This window comes from Rhipicephalus sanguineus, chromosome 2 (genome assembly GCF_013339695.2).
Source record: "Rhipicephalus sanguineus isolate Rsan-2018 chromosome 2, BIME_Rsan_1.4, whole genome shotgun sequence".
Taxonomy (NCBI): Eukaryota; Metazoa; Arthropoda; class Arachnida; order Ixodida; family Ixodidae; genus Rhipicephalus; species Rhipicephalus sanguineus.
In genome coordinates, this window is record NC_051177.1 from 181,372,843 (window position 1) to 181,389,859 (window position 17,017).

Consider the following 17,017-nt stretch of genomic DNA (forward strand, 5'->3'; position numbering starts at 1 on the left):
CGTTCGGGTTAGCTGCACACGACGCAGTCATCTGGAAAAATTCAAATTAATAAATTGATTTTTATGCAATGGTTACCTGTGTGTATTAAAGCAAGTCAGGCCCACGCACATATCTCTGGCGAAAACCGAACGAAGAGTATTGAAAATAGATCTCATGGTTGCCTACAGCAACGAACGGGCGCCTGTTCTTTAGATACATTTTAACCAAGTGAATAATCTTGATTTCATATTAAAATATCATGCCGCTGTCAAATTCGAGTTTCCCAAGCACTTGGCACAAATTGTTACGCATTCTATATAACGCATCCAAACGGGCCGGAAACGAGGATTTAGACACTTTGAATCAGTCCATAATTTAGCCACAAACTTCAATATTTGCCAGCAGGCAGATCACACGTAATATCACGCATCACTTGTTAATTTATACTTGCGGAGTCATTTAGTTATTACGCGCAGGACTCTAAAAACATGCGCATAACCTTTTCGAACGTTTTTATAGGCGCACTATCAGTTTCGATGTAAATTTAGGTTAAAGTTTAGCGAGGTAGAAAAATGCATATTCCATCACTACAGTGATAAAATCTGTCAGCGAATAGTGTCTGTCACTATAGTGATCGAACATCCATTTTTCCACAAAATGTCCGCAGTATGTCGGTATACAGACATTTTCTAGCAGCAATCATTAGAGAGCCGCAGAGCTGGCGTAGTTCTACAAACACGGTATGCCTTCGGCTGCGGTGGTGGCTACAGTTAATAATAGTTCCTTTATTTTTCATCAGGAACATGAGGAGGCTTGGGGAAAAGCTGAGAAGCAGCTAGACTAGCTCCGGCCCCCAGAATGTACGCTTTGGCGCGTTTACGGCAAACTGTGCTGCACATGAGGAATCAAAAAGAGAATTATACAGGAACAAGTTAATAAACAATGTAAATAAATATGACAAACAAACAGCAAGAAAATAAAAGGATGGAAAACAATATTATCAGACCACAATGCAAAGCATTTTCATTAGAAATGTGAATTAACAAGAACACATCGCAACATGTTACAGTGCAAAAAAGAGCACTTAACTAGAGAGTCATGTGTTAAACTTCAACAAGTGAAAACTAGGTAAGATGGTAAGATTTATGAAAAAACAATGACGCTTAAGGGGCATGGCATATTGCGTCAAAACAGGTGTGAAGGCATGGTTGGAAGTAATTTCAAAGCGAATCAAACAAAAAGAACCTTCAGAAGTTTGAGAAAAAATACGAAGTTCTTTTCTGAAGGATCTTTCCGGTGCAATGTTCTTACTTCTAAATAAGTTTAATAACTCCGGAAGCTTGTGTCTTAACATTTGTGTCTCATAATTAGTTCGATATAGTGTTATTTTTCAAGTCTCTGAATGGCCAACTGAATACGTCTGCATCCTCTTTTCTAAGCAGGCTAATTGAGCTGGGAAATGACCGTTATTCTTAATTTATGATTTGTATGCTATGGAGAGGCGGTAAGAATACAGACAGGAAATTTGTAAAATATGATGCTTACAGAAAAGCGGTGCTGAGGGATGATCGAAAGCCACGTTATATATGTGTCTTAACATTTCTTTCATAAGTGAGTGTAGCATTCGTAAATTCGTGGAAGTAGTAGATTCCCATACAAGATGGCAGTATGTTACATGCGAGGAAAACAGCGAGTTATAAATAAGAAGCTTAACATATGTGGGGAGAGTTTGACTGTTAATATAAGTTATTCCCACAATGCTAGAAAACTTTTGCGCTACGTAGATAACGTGGTCTTCCCAATACATTGTTTCCGAAAATATTACGCCAAGTATCTTAAATGCTTTAACTGTGTCTATTATTGCGCTGTTAAATACTAAAGCTGCATCAGTAACCACATCCCTGTTTTTTGGCCGGAAAACTATTGCTTTTGTTTTGGTAGTGTTAATCTTTAATGCATTGTGATCAGTCGACTTACCCAGCTGCGTTAATGTCTCGTGTGCTCTATCGATTATATTAGATAATAGTGTACCGAAGAAAAGCATAGTCGTGTCATCTGCGTAAATTACGAATTTGGTGGTTTCATCAATATTGACAATGTCATTTATATACAAGTTAAAGAGAAATAGACCAAAGATTCTTCCTTGTGGAACTCCAGACAAAATTGGTTTTATGTCGGAAGAGTGGCCATTTATACTTACGAATTGGTGCCTGCAACCTAAATAAGAGCGAGGAATACCAAGACTTTGCCGCGAAATCCATACTTTACGATTTTTTTAAATAACAGGTTATGATTTAGATACTCGAAGGCTTTCGAGTATCTAAATCTACATAAATACCCAGAGCCAAGTGACGATTGTCAAAAGCATTCAAAATGAACTACCTCTGTTCTAATAGAGCGAGTTCTTTTGCGCGCTTTTTCCTGAAGCCAAATTGAGCCGTATGTGTTATCTCATACTTATCGCAAAAGCTGAACAATCTTGACAAAATAGCTATTTCCAGGCCTTTTGAAAATACAGGTAATAGGGCCACTGGCCTGTAGTTAGCTATGCTATTTTTGTCTCCTTTTTATGCAGAACGATTACTTTTGCTACTTGCATTCGTTTCGGGAAAACACCTTCTGCTAAACAGAGATTGAAAGCATGTGTTATTTGTTAGGCAAGGTGCTAAAAAGTCTATCACGTGTTTGACGGGTTTTATTTTAATGTCATCTACGTCGCTCACCATCGTTGGGGGTGATCGTAATCACCCCCATCGTTGTAACAGGGTTAAGAAAAAAGGTTTTATCGTTACTACGTTCTAAGTAACGCAGGGCGTTGTGATTAGTTTCTCAAGTATCGAGATTGATGAAATAATCATTGAGTAAGTCTGCCAATCGTTTCCCACTAAATTCTTCGTCATTCTTTCTTACTTTTGTTAAGATTCCTGAATACTTCGATCGATTTAATAAGGCATTTAGATTTTTTTCACGTTATGTCTGATCTTGATGCAGACATAGAAAAGAGGTCACAGAAATAATTATCTTTGACCATTCTAATTTTTTTCGTTGGACTGTTCCGATATATTTTATATACTCTAAGTAGATCGACAACGCGAGTTTTAAGGAATTTTTTAAACATTCTATCCTTAATCTGAATCTTGCTTAGTATTTCTGATGTGATCCATGGCTTACGAATTTTTTTTGAAGTTCGTAAAAATTTGTGCGGAAATGACGTATTATATAGAGACAGAAAAGGACTCAAAAGGTTGTCACACACGCAGTCGGGATCGCTTCCTTTAAGTATTCCACTCCAATCAAAACTTTCTACTTTCTCTCGGAGAGTCTCCAATGTTCGAGGCGTTACTTCTTGAAAGGGCACTTGTACTTTAGTTGTTGTAAGTATATTTGTATGCACACATAAATATTTACTATTGTGATCGCTGATATCTGTACTCTTTACACTCGCCTTTTGTCGAGAAGGATGTATATTTGTTACGAATAGGTCAAGTAAAAAGGAAGAGGTAAGTCAGTCTTGTAGGCATGGGAATAACATTATTGCAACCAAATGAACAAATTGTTTGGTCTAGTCTTCTTTTGTTAGCGGTGTCAGCTAACATATTTACATTAAAATCTCCTCCTAGTATGACGTCATAGTTATGTTTACCTACATAGGAGACGAGAGGTCCGAGAAAATGCAAAAATAGATGAAGATTGCCGCTTGGGGGTCGATAAACAACAGCCACTAAGGTTCGATTCAATATTAGAGATAAACATCCATGGTCATTGTTCATGCGACAGAACTCCGGTAACAGATCACAAACAATATGACTTTCCACCATCATATTACACCTCCTCCTCTGCTAGCAGTTCAATTTAAAAGACAATTATGATACCCAGACATACTGAAAACAATGCTTTTTTCAACATACCACGTTTCAGTTAGCATAATTATATCAAAAGATTTGTCTAACTGTTTGAAAAGTACCTCCGATTGCGTTTCCTTGTTTACAGCGGATTGTGCATTTAAATGAAACATTTTTCTCGAGCGTGCACGGATGATGTTGCCACGACCTTAAACATTTACACCTGACGAAAGCGATCGTGGACGCCGAAACAAGCATCATGCAATACGCGTATATGCACATATTTTTGCCCCTCACTCTAAGGAAAAATAAGAAAAAGACTATGTGTCACTCTTTTTGGCGAGTCAAGACTTTCTTAAAGAGACACTTTATCTCTCTCTTGGGTCCCACGATTCTCCAACGAGAGTACAGTGATCTCCGAAGAGACTTCACGTGTCTTTTTAAAGAGAGTCATATGCGTGGCAAGTCAGGACACATAAAGAGTCAAATCACTCCTTTTTTTTCTTAGAGTGCATAAGATAAAAAAAAAGGCGACAAGGCAAGAAGGTTGAACTGTCAAAACGATCGCAATTTCTCGAGTGACATCGTGCTATAAAGAACGCTGGTCATCAGATTGCCCGGAGGCATGCCATATATTGCTACCTTGCGGGGCGCAGTGTTAAATGAGAACTCTGCAACGCCCCCCTCCTTCCCTTCCCCTTGGGCCGCTAAAATTTTCCCGTTCCACAACCGTCATGCAGACACGTGAATGATAAAAAAACAAACAAGCGCTTTATGTTCGATATTACAGTGTGGTGCAGTTGTACCACTATTTTATAAATTTCACAGAGGCGTTAGCAGCGTTGCGTAGAGGTAGTTGAGCGAGGAGGAAAGGCGGAAATGTTCACAGTTTCGCGGTTGGTGTCACGCGCCGTGATCAAGGCCACCGGAGAGCCGACCCGCTTATATAAACGCACACGCAATGGTTGTTCCATTGAGCTTTCGCTTAACATTGTGCAGTGCCTGTGTGACATTGTCGCTGTCCCGTACAAGTCGTCATCCGACGCAACATGAAGGTTCTGCTCATCTGCGGACTCGTCCTTGTAGGAGCTTTCCTTGCCGATGCTGCTGGTGGTAAAGAACTATGCGGTAAGCAGTATATCAGCAACCATAATAGCTGTTTATAATGATTCTATGTACAGTGGGTGACTTCTTGAATAGTGCGCGCAGTCGCCGAGCGAAAAGAAAGAACGGACCTCACTTGGGCTGTCAGCTAAAGCGGTCGATGCTCAAACCGCTGTTTCAGTATATCGTGTGAATATGCCATAGGCTACAGAGTCAGTGCCCGGCCATTCGCTTAACGTTTCGGATGGAATTGTCCACAGTGCCGGGTAGACAACCGGGCTCATCGCTCCTTGCATTTATTTTGTCCTCCTATGCGGTAATTTTTGTATTATTTATTGTAATAATGATTATTATTGATGTTTTTAGAAATTTCTAACAAGCCTGCGGTTCTTGACAACTGATTTGCAACTGTACTTACATTATGCAGAAGTCCCCTGTAAAATTTATAGCACGTTGCCTAAAGTCCCTTGAAATTTACTGCGAGAGCAACCGGGTAAAACAATAGGCGCGGATATATCAAGTCAAATGCCTTGCGAAAGGTGCTTTACCGCGCTGTAGCCGTAAGTTTTGCCAAATATTCAAGCTAATTTAATTCTTAAATCAATTAATCAACTTTATTTAGAATCCAGCGAAGTTAATTCGGGGCGGGCCTCAGACCCGGCACCGGCCGCGAGCGGGTCGGCGATGTAACTTATTACTTTTTTTTTGCTCTTCAAGTAACATCACGTAATCAGTTATGCGGGCGGCAACGAATACATTATGGAGTGCCTTTCGCATACCTTGAGATGAGAAAAATTCAATATTTAGCATGAACGCGGACTTTCGCCACACGCTCCTTGTCCTAGCGGTAGGCATGAGAACACTGTTATCTTGGTCACGTGGAATGAGTAAGTGAATAAACGTTTATTGGGTCCAGCAAAATGTAATTAATCGCGCACCCGGCTAATCCCACGACGGGACCAACAGGTCTAGACTGCCGGCCCGATCACAGCGGCGCTGGACGGCCAGGATTTGGCCCTAATAGATGGGACTTCGTAGGAGCGCGTCCCACTATTCCTTGATGAGCTTCGGGCCCAACGACCTGCCTTCCCAGAGTATATGAGACAAAGTAGCAGCCTCGCCACACGCTGCGCAAGAACTATTCGGGTAAATGTTCGGATATATGCTATTAAGGGACACCGGATTTGGGTAGGAGTTAATTCGCAGGAGTCTGAGTGTGACCACCTGCGGCCTGCTTAGCTTGGAATGAGACAGCGGGAAGACCGTTCTCTCTAAGTAAACGAATTGAGTAATTTCGTTGTGCGTGCTAGGAGCGCCCCTGTGTCCGGGGGTAAAGTCGCCCGATCCGAGGGCAGCGCGGTCGGTAAAGCCACGCGCATTCTCGTGGGCAGACTCGTTGAGGTTCAGAGGAACCCCCTGGATCGCCCCGACGTGCGCAGGGAGCCAAAAGATGGACTGTGTGGAACTGTCACCGTTTTTGAAGCCTTTCGGAATTTCAACTACCTGCCGGGCTACCCAACCTTTCTGGAATGCCCTGGCGGCACCTTTAGAGTCGCCATACACGTTGTCTCTCCGACCTCCTTGCATAGCGAGTGCAATGGCCACTTGCTCGGCCGCCTCGGGGTCCGTCGTCCGAATCAAGGCACAGTCGATGACTTTGCCCAGCGTGTCCACAACGAAAATCGCAAAAGCCTTGCCGTCTCGGTACGCGGAGGCGTCTACGAAGCTTGCTTCGATTTTATCATTGGGGATTTGTTTTAGTATCTTTGACGCTCTTGCCATGCGACGACCTGCGTTCTGCACAGGATGGACGTTGCGGGGCAACGGAGCGACGACGAGCTTCTCCCTTATTTCTCTGGGAATTTGTGTTTTGCTAGCGAAGTTCTTGGTGGGGGCGAGTCCAATCTCCTCTAGAATCCGCCTACCGGCCGGCGTGGTGGAGAGCCGAGTTAGCTGGGCCTGTTAGTGAGCCTCGGCAATTTCTTCCATGATGTTGCGTATGCCGAGCCGGAGGAGGTCCTCGGTGTGCGTTCTGACGGGCAGCCCGAGCGCTCACTTGACGATTTTTCTAATGAGGGCATTCAACTTCTCCCGCTCTGCTCTGAGCCAGTTGTCCATGGCCACCGTGGTGAAGTGATACAGCCCAAAGGCGTTGATGAGCTGAAGCAGGTTGTCCTCCTTGTTGCCTCGACGTCGGTTCGTGACCCTTCGAACGAGGCGAAAAGCGTTATCAGTCTTTGCGATGATTTTGCGCAACGCAGAGCCGTTGCCGCCACGCGATTCGATGAACGTACTGAGGACTCTGATGGTGTCGACCCTGGGTATCGGGTCGCCGCTCCGAGTGAACAGGTGAATGTCACTTTTGGAGACCGGCGTCCAGCTCATAGGTTGACCCCCCTATTCTTTTCTGTAAAGCCGGAGCTCGGATTTGGTCGGGGAGCCTCTGAGTCCGGTGGGTAACAGGTACTGTTCCGTGACACCTACGGCCTCTTGCATGGCACTTTCCACTTGCCCTTCACTAACGCCGGTGGATCAGATCGTGATGTCATCGCCGTAGATGGTGTGTTTGATACCTTCGACTTGGGCCAGCCTCCTGGAGAGTCCAATCATGCAGACGTTGAAGAGAGTGGGCGAAATGACGGAGCCTTGCGGCATACCCCGTGAGCCCAGGAGCACTTCGTCGGAGACGATGACGTCAAACCCCAGGTTCGCTTTCCTCCCCGTCAGGAACGAATGGACGTAGTTCTACAGTCTGGGGCCCAGCTCGGGTTCCCCGACAGAAGCCAGGATGTATGCGTGGACAGCGTTGTCAAACGCCTTCTCGAGGTCGAGTCCGAGCAAGGCCCTGGTGTCCCTGGTATTGCCGTCAATATTTTGATGTCTAATCATCTTCAGGGCGTCCTGCGTCGACAGACCGGCTCGGAAGCCAGTCATGTTGTGGGTATAGACGTTGTTGTCTTCGAGATATTTGCTTAGTCTATTGAGGACGACGTGCTCCGCTACTTTCCCGACGCAAAACGTGAGAGAGATTGGTCAGAGGTTATCAACATTCGGAGCCTTGCCTGGTTTGGGTATCAAGACGGTGTTGGCGGTCTTCCATTTTTTTGGGACGCTGCCGTTTCTCCACGTCTCGTTGATCTTCTCGGCGAGGTATTCGATCGAACGGTCGTCGAGATTCCGCAGCATCTTATTGGTGATGCCGTCGGGACCTGGCGCCGACTTGCTGTTTAGTGCAAAAATGGCATGCCTGACTTCGTGCAGCATTTCGCTGTAATATTTGTAAAAGACAATTACTTTTCGCATTAGCAAAATACGAGCGACACAGAACAAGTTCGTATTCTTATAACGTTTTGGAGCTGTTTCCAGCACTCAAAAGTTACTTAAGTTCCTCACCTGCTGGTGCTTCAAGACAGCAACACTGTCTTGTAAATCAATGATTTTTTATTGAGCAGTCTTGCTCCTCGCACATACAATCACGCTGTGAGCGTCTGAATACATATGATCACAAGGGGCGTTATGTTATTTATTTTACTGTATCAGACCCTCCCGCTAAAACGAGCGCTTGCACTGTCTCCTCAATTCGAGCTATCGTTTTCTACTTACAGATAACCGAAATCTCCAACTCGGAATTCCTTAAAGATGTAAGAGTAATATATGTTAAAGAATAAGACGAATATATATACATGAAAATTTTCGCCAAATCATCGTATCTTTATACTGCAGAGAGACACACCTACTACGGTTATGTCAGCCCCTTGCACCAATCGAGCAGCGTGTGCTGTTTGCGACGCTGTGAGATATATTTTACGCGATTTTGTTGGTAGTGCATTACTACTATTCAGTACGCTGTTATCAGTGGCGAAAGAACTGATGTTACACTCTGCTGTCGGTAAATATGAACTGGTTATATGGAATCCGTTAAGCAGCGTTCAGGATGGTGTATTCACGTAAAAGTCCGCATCGATTTCTCGTCAAACTAACCGACGTCGCCTAACTCATGGTGATTCAGCCCCATCGTGAAAACTTGCGAACTGTGAAATCTTGGTCGCTTCAACCTGTGCACGTTACCGTAGTTACTAGAAATTTCATTTATTCCCCACTCTCTGGCAAATTGTACAAAGAAGCAGGGTAAAGACGATGCCCACGCCGCTATTCTCGCGTTCGCATCTGTCCATATTTGTATGATATGTCAAGCTTTATTGGTTACATCTGTGCACCGGTTGAGGCCCGCAAGTTAACACCAATATGTTTAATCAAGTTCGGCAATATCTACTATGCGCATAATTTAAGATTGGGACACGGAACGCTAGTTGCACATTGCTTCGTGGGCGTCATTAATGGGGGGGGGGGGAAATATGACAGCGCATATTCATTTTTCCTGCCGTTGTTCACTTAAGAAAGACTGTCAAGATGCAGAAATATATTGAAAGACCAGGATTTAGAAATGCTCTTCTGGTTTGGAGAATTTGTGAGACGTGGATATGTTATCGCAGTGTTAACTTTAGTTGTTTGGTGCTTACCATAAGAAGCGAGTAACAGCTCAGGTAATGGACAAATAGACTGAGATACACGAAGCGCTGACTGTCAACCGAAGTCTTTTGTCTCACACACAGTGATGTATACAGTTTTGAACAGCGGAGCTATTTAAGCTCGGAGAAGTCCAGTTATTCGTAAACAGAAATATTAATCATGAACCGGCACGAGCTCTCTTCATCCTCTTCTGCTTCGCTCCCAGAACACGTGCGCTGATTTGCCCGGCACGGGATCCAGTAACTCTGAAGGGCGAGAGAACGAATACAAAGAGATAGAAAGAAAGAGAAAGAGAGAAAGAAAAAAGAAAGAGAGGAATTCTTGGAGAAAAACATTTCTTGGCGAGGCGTGATTCGAGCCCGCGTACCCGCGATCCGAAGCGCAGTATACCACTCAGCTATTCGGGTACGTCAGTAGAGCATAGCATAACCTTGTATAGAATAGTATAGTATATTATACCAAGGTGGTGGGAAAGTGAAGTGAGGGTGAGGAGGAGAGAAAGGAGGAGGGGAGAGGGTGAAGCATAGCGCAGCCCTGTATAGTGTAGTATAGTATAGTATAGTATAGTATAGTATAGTATAGTATAGGATAGTATACTATAGTATCGTATATTATAGTATAGCAAGGAATGAGAAAGGGAAGTGAGGGTGAGGAGGAGGGAAATGAGCGCCACCAGCTCCGCCGTTTCCTCAGTCTTCGCACGGCTATTGCCTAGCTGCGCCAATTTTTTTAATGGGTCCCTTGAAGAAGGAGGAGGAGAGTATGGATAGGCAATACGCCACAACGAATTTTCCGTGAATACTGTTACAGTTCACATCGCTTTTGACTGCGTTCAAGATACGCAGTTTCCTTACTTTTAAGCGATGATGACGGAACACTTACGCACATGTCAACTTTTCTTTCGAAGGAAAAGGGCTTGATAAATTTCGCACGCACGTCCGTCGCCATAACGCCTCGAAATTCTGGCAATTATTGAAGAAGGCTTGACAACCGCGCTGATAGGAGTGCGCGACCAGATAACTGCGGATGTGTACATCATAAAATTTTGGCGTTACCTGAGACGGTCGTCGATGCCTCGGTCAGTTTGGTCATTGCAACATCGATCGCACGTACGACAGGCGGATTTCCGTACGCCAAACTATGAAAGCTTTCAACGAACTTATTAGTATGTTATTTTTTTCGTTGCACAGGATTTGCCCATATGTTGCTGGCGAGACACTTTTGAGTATGGAAATTATATGCAGCTGAGACACTGTTTCATATGTTATTTTGCTAAGACACTGCTGGCAATATTATGAAAACAGCGTCCTGTTTGCTTTGCCACTCAAGTGGTATTTATTTATTTGTTATATATAAATGATGCACTCGCTCAGTTATGTGACGTGGTCTAAGGTCACAAGTGTCTTTGATAAAAAAAATAAAATCGCATTGGTTAAAAGCGTTAGTTCCCAAGAACGCACGCGATATATGGTGAAAATAAAACTCCTTTTTCTTGTTTTTTTCTTGCAGGGCTCAGCAATGATGAAATTAAGGGGGTTCTAAGCTGCATGGCAGAACGCGCACCCCCACAGGTACATCCAAATCCATAATGACATAATACGTAACACATAAATGAATACATATTTATACACACAAACGTTCGCTCTAAACGCAGGTCAAGGCAAGGGCATTGGAGATCCTCGGAGAGAGAGGAGACAAGGCTGCTGACCTTATTAGGACGAAATGCGAGGCTGACGTGGACTTTGTAAGTTCTCACACGAGGATAAATTTTGGTTCCTTTAAGAATTCTTTAGGAATCGTTTAGGAATCGTTTAGCATCCTTTAGGAATCGTTCAGGTCGTGCTGCTTTACGTTCAGAAACGCAATACGTGTTTCCGCGCTGAAATATGCGAGAGCTATTGTCATATATGTATTAACGCGACAGCGTTAAGGCGCTCGTTTCGCAGAAATACCGGTGTCGGTATCGGTGTTTGTGAGCGAAAGATCATCTTCTTCGCGAACAAAAAATCGAGAAAGATGAAAATAAAATAAATAACAAAAATCCTTGGTTCGACTGAGAATCGAACCCAGAGCGTCTGCGTGGCAAGCAGGTCTTCTATCACAGACCCACGCTATTGCTTGACACGGCTTCGAAAAAAAAAAAAAACATCTGAATGTCCTGTAGTGGAAGGAGTTCCCTTAACACGTGTAGTATTACATGAAAAAAAGCGTGGAATCACGCCAGGCATCAAAACATGTGAATTACGCAACGATTGAGTGTTTTCAAGGCCCAGCCATTACAAAGCGCTGAGACATATTTAATCATCATCAGGTGCAAAAACATCAACAGAGTGAGCAGCTGCGTAGGTTTGTGTGTTGCCTTTCGGACGCGTAGTGGGCCATTCGCTGATTCGCAAAAGGAAGAATTATGGCGTAGTGTGCATTTAACAACTGTACTTGCAGTACGCATGCTAGGATAGTTTCAAACGGCCAATGTTACGTGCACAGTCGTTTGTTTCCTTTCGGCACGGTTGAGGCATGCATCGAGAACCGAAGGCAGGCTAACAATTAAGCAGGCGATGCGCACGGGCCCCAATTACGCTATCGCGTTCTACTCTTGAAGGCGAAGCTCAAGCGTCCTCCATGTTTGGTCTAACTTGTGTTTTATCCTTCAAATACTTGCAACCTAACATAAGTGCTCGGGTTGGAAAACTGGCGTAGTGATGTCGCGTGAACATTATATGCAGGCTTTTTGTGACGTAAGTTGTCCCTCTGTGGCGACTTAATACGAGTGGCAAAACGTCTCTAGTCTCTGTTCGCGAAAAAGGGCTTAGTTTATGTTGCGCTATGTGTTGTCTAACCATCCCCTGTTCCTAACATGTGAAGAACCTTTGTGAGAGTGTCAGTTATAGTTCATAGAATCGCTGAATTCCAGTTATTAAAAGCCTTTTTTGCGTCAAGAAGTCACGGAAATTGCTTGTACATGAGCGAGAAACATCATTGCATCGAAACTGAAGGAGAACTGGTACACATCGTTATAGCGAATATTTCAATAAAAACATTCCAGCAATCATTGTATGCGCCGAATAAGCTACAAAGCAAGTTCGCCACATCCAAATCCCGTGCAGCGTTTGGGAAGTCTATCCTGCAAACATTCAAATTTTGAGTATCCCGAATCTTCTTCGCTTTCCACTCGCATGACATCACGCTCAGTATTCCTTGGTTAGTTATGTCGTCAGTCAGTTGGCAAAGGGCAGAGCGTCAGGAATGGCTTTTTCCTCGGCCTCTCGGAAGCTGGCGTTTGCAGGACCTTCCTAAGGGTTTAAGGCCTCGTGCGACTGCATTTGCCACTGTTCTCTACCTGCTCCAGGAGGCCTAAACGAAAGGCGCAAGCCTGCAGTAGCGTTCGCCGAAAGCGATGCAGCCAGCTCAACATCGGCTGTGTTTCTCGGTTTCGGAGATGAATTAAGCTCACTATTTGTACTGACGTGATAACTTTACTTTCACATACATGTGTCTCTTCGAGCAGTTCAAGGGTAAATACGATTATTTCGATATACCTAATAGTTCGTCATCAGTTGTTTCACTTTAACGAGGTTTAATGGAACCCTAACGGTACAATAGATGTAAGGCGCCTTAGTTACTTGGCGCCTTAGAATGGTAATTCGACATGCTCAAGGGATACTCAGGATAAAATTTTGAAATTCTCACGTAATAAGACACATTATTGAAACATTTCCTAACTAGCGGTTTTCAAGCCAGTAAAGTAACTGTGAACTGTGAGTGTTAACAGTGAACGAACGTAATTGATGAAATTCAAAACGCTTTTTTTCCTCTGTTATGCAGGGTGAGCTGATTAGCACAGTGTTCTCGGTAAGTGCATATTCTTTAGTACTTGATCCCATTCCTTTTCTTAGTGCATAGGTAACATCGCTGCCTTAAAACATTGAAGCCGTTATTTGTTGGGATGTTGGTAAACCTCAAGACTGTATTACTTCAGGCCATAACATCAGCGCTTGTCATGTGAATACGCTCTTCGTGTTTTGTGCCTGTATAAACAAGGCACCGAGAAAAAGCGAATCACCTGATGTTTTTGAAGATGGGAATGAGTTAATAGCAATAGCACCGGTTTTCTATATAATGTTGCAAGGGAAACCCACATTGCAGGTGCTGGCTCGTCATTTCAACAAAAAAGTCGATTTGGGCCCTCGAATGATAGTAATCTTGCCGTTCCTGGAGGAAAGTGAGATATCTAGAGCCGTTGTAAGCTGAATATTATAAGCTCAAGAATTACTGAAGGGAATTAAGGGTACCAATAATGTTGAAATGGGCAGGTTTTTATGTATCTTTCTTGCTTTTCAGGAGACAGTTGCAAACGGCATTAAGGCGGCCTACGCTCAGTGCAAGCCTGCATCTCGCTAGGGGGCTAGCCGTTGCAATGGAGCTTCGGAAGTGGAGAACGCCGTTCGTGAAAATACATTTTTACGGTAAAAAAAAAAAATTAAAGGTCCAAAGTCAGGCAATCCCAAATGTTTTCATAAATTATTCTAAATTATGCAAAACACGGTGCACACGGGACAAACTAACCGCAAGGTAGTAATAGATCCACAATATGTGTAATGCGGCTTTTGGGAGCAAATAACATTCGATTTTCACTGGTACTAACATTAAAACATGAGAAATTCACTGAATTGCTCTAATATAGTTAGACCAAATGAGTTTGATCTGTTTTGTTTAGCGTTGGTGCTCTGAAGACTGTTATGTGAAGGTTCTGTAATAGCATAGGTATTCATGCACACAAAAATCACTTTAGAGCATTTCGTAAAAGCCGCTGGCATACACTTCCGGCGTTGGACGAAGACCATAAAAGTGAATTTGAATAAATCTGCCGGGAACAAAAATGTATCGAGCAAAATGGAAGCTGTACTTAGGCAGAACAGTATATACACTTTTCAATCCTTTTTTTAATTGCTCCTTGTGTGCTTCCGCGTATAGGTAGCGATGGCAAGCAACTTCGAAAAACGCTTTCATTCTCCTGGTACCCACCTCAAATGACCTTGTATCAAGATTGGACCCTACTGAAATGTGCCGTGCGCTATTAGAATAATTGAGTATCTTTCCTTACGGAATCTATATAAAGTCCATATATTTTCGAGATATTTGCCCTATATTTCGAAAAGAATGTGACGGAAAGATAAGAAATTATTACATTGGCATGCGTAACGTTTCAGTGGGGGAAGCGTTTCTTCAATAAATAAGAATGTTGATAAAGCTTCTTCGGCTTCGAATGTTGTTCTGCTTCCTTCAAACTCCTCTGGCTGTCTCTGCTAGAGTGCCTCGATGCGCGCGCCCCCGCTTAGAGTGGTGTCAGCTTTTGAAAGGGCCGATGCCGCCTCCTCGGCCTTGGCGGCAGCGTGGCCGCCATTTTAAATCCCCCGCCCGGTCACTTGTGCGTGGCGCGCGTGCTGTTTTTGGGTCGATGCTCGTTTCCCTCCAGTTTTATGCACTCGCTACCGTCACCATGGCCGGGTGTTGCGTGCCGCAGTGCACCAATCATTCCAGAAACGCTGGGAGCTTATCGTTTTAGAAGATACGAGGTTTCTTTGGACAGTAAAAATCAAACGTGACAAGCGGCATCCGAAGAACACATTATGCACTTGCAGCGTACGTTTCCGGCCGGTATTTCGAATGCACATCCAGGAATAATTCTGCCGGTGTTAACCTTGCGTAATAAATGGACACACTGATATCAGCTACATGATCAAAATGCTTTGGTTCACGTGTCCTGAATCCTGCATGAATGGTTCATGAATCCTGCATTTTACTTCGCAAACATTCTTTAATGCACTTGGTTGGTCCTGCATCTGCCTTTGATTTTTGCTTTCGCTATTTTTGTGATTTGAAATGTATCATGGAATATATTATGCGCGTTTGTCTGCAGATCAGATCCTTCTTTTTTCTTAATAATAATTATTTGTGAGAATTTACGTCCCAAGAACCCCGATATGATTATGAGAGGCACCGTATATGGTGGAAGGCTCCCGAAAATTTGACCATCTGTTGTTCTTTAACGTACACATAAATCTAAGTACGCGGGCCTCTGTCATTTCACCTCCATCGAAATGGTGCCGCTGCGGCAGGGATTCCATCCCGCAACCTTCGGGTCACCAGTCAAGCACCATGACTAAAAGCACGGCGGGTTCTTGTTTTTTATATTCCTTTCCGTGTTTTAAGTACGCCTTCTGTGCTGGTCTGATGCCCATGTATGTATGTGTGCAGTTAAATGTTTTTTATCCTTCCCTGTTTCTGTGTTTCAAGGTTACATTTTCGTCCTGTCTTGAATAATTACGCAGTTCCTGTTTTTTTAATCATTTACGATCACTGTGAATCGACTAGTGGCAGTTATGTTTTATTATGTAATCTGCGCTTTATTTGTGTAATTGCTTCTGTCACAAATAAATGGCGCACAAATAAATGGCCTGTGCACTGGATAATAACGCGCGCGCACACACACACACACACACACGCGCGCGCGCGCACACACACACATCATCATCAGCCTGTCTACGCCCACTGCAGGGCAAAGGCCTCTCCCATGTTCCGCCAATCAACCCGGTCCTGTGCTTTCTGCTGCCACGTTATACCTACAAACTTCTTAATCTCATCTACCCACCTAATTTTCTGTCTCCCCCTCACGCGTTTACCATCTCTTGGAATCCAGTCAGTTACCCTTAACGACCACCGGTTATCCTGCCGACGTGCTACGTGCCCGGGCCATATCCATTTCTTCTTCTTGATTTCAACTATGATGTCCTTAACCCCCGTTTGTTCCCTGACCCACTCTGCTCTCTTCCTGTCTCTTAAGGTTACACCTATCATTTTCCTTTCCATCGCTCGCTGCGTCGTCCTCAATTTAAGTTGAACCCTCTTTGTAAGTCTCCAGGTTTCTGCTCCGTAGGTAAGTACCGGTAAGATGCAGCTGTTATATACCTTTCTCTTGAGGGATAGTGGTAGATTACCATTCATGATTTGAGAATGCTTGCCGAATGAGCCCCATCCCATCCTTATTCTTCTAGTTATTTCACTCTCATGGTTCGGCTCCGCGGTTACTACCTGTCCTAAGTAGACGTACTCCTTTACAACTTCCAGTGTCTCTCCACCTATCGCAAAGCGCTGTTCTCTGCCAAGATTGTTCCACATTACTTCAGTTTTATGCATATTAATTTTCAGACCTACTCTTCTACTTTCCGTATCCAGTTCACTAATCATGAGCTGTAATTCGTCTCCCGCGTTACTCATCAATGCAATGTCATCAGCGAATCGCAGGTTACTGAGATACTCTCCATTAACTCTTATCCCTAATTCTTCCCAATCTAGGGCCCTGAAAACCTCCTGTAAACACGCTGTGAATAACATTGGAGAGATCGTGTCTCCCTGCCGTACGCCCTTCTTTATTGGGATTCTCTCGCTTTCTTTATGGAGGACTATAGTGGCCGTGGAGCCGCTGTAGATTTCTTCCATTATGTTTATGTAGGCTTCGTCGATGCCGTGATTCCGCAGTGCCTGCATGACTGCTGATGTC

The 17,017-nt window shown here is 43.8% G+C and overlaps 1 protein-coding gene across 1 annotated transcript; it reads left to right on the plus strand.

The window, feature by feature from the left end:
• The first annotated feature begins 4,803 nt into the window (after window positions 1-4,803).
• On the plus strand, window positions 4,804-13,936 carry LOC119381406 (uncharacterized). Its single transcript, XM_049413102.1, has 5 exons — window positions 4,804-4,950; window positions 10,966-11,027; window positions 11,111-11,200; window positions 13,282-13,308; window positions 13,798-13,936. Exons 1-5 carry the CDS (start codon window positions 4,872-4,874, stop codon window positions 13,855-13,857), a joined length of 318 nt encoding a protein of 105 aa, XP_049269059.1. The 5' UTR covers window positions 4,804-4,871; the 3' UTR covers window positions 13,858-13,936.
• Window positions 13,937-17,017: the final 3,081 nt, after the last annotated feature.

Bases quoted from the DNA above. Each gene is read 5' to 3' on its own strand.
- LOC119381406 (XM_049413102.1), top strand. From the start codon at position 4,872: ATGAAGGTTCTGCTCATCTGCGGACTCGTCCTTGTAGGAGCTTTCCTT. The intron at 11,028-11,110 runs GTACATCCAAAT...CTCTAAACGCAG, and splicing joins CAGAACGCGCACCCCCACAG to GTCAAGGCAAGGGCATTGGA. The intron at 11,201-13,281 runs GTAAGTTCTCAC...TCTGTTATGCAG, and splicing joins GCGAGGCTGACGTGGACTTT to GGTGAGCTGATTAGCACAGT.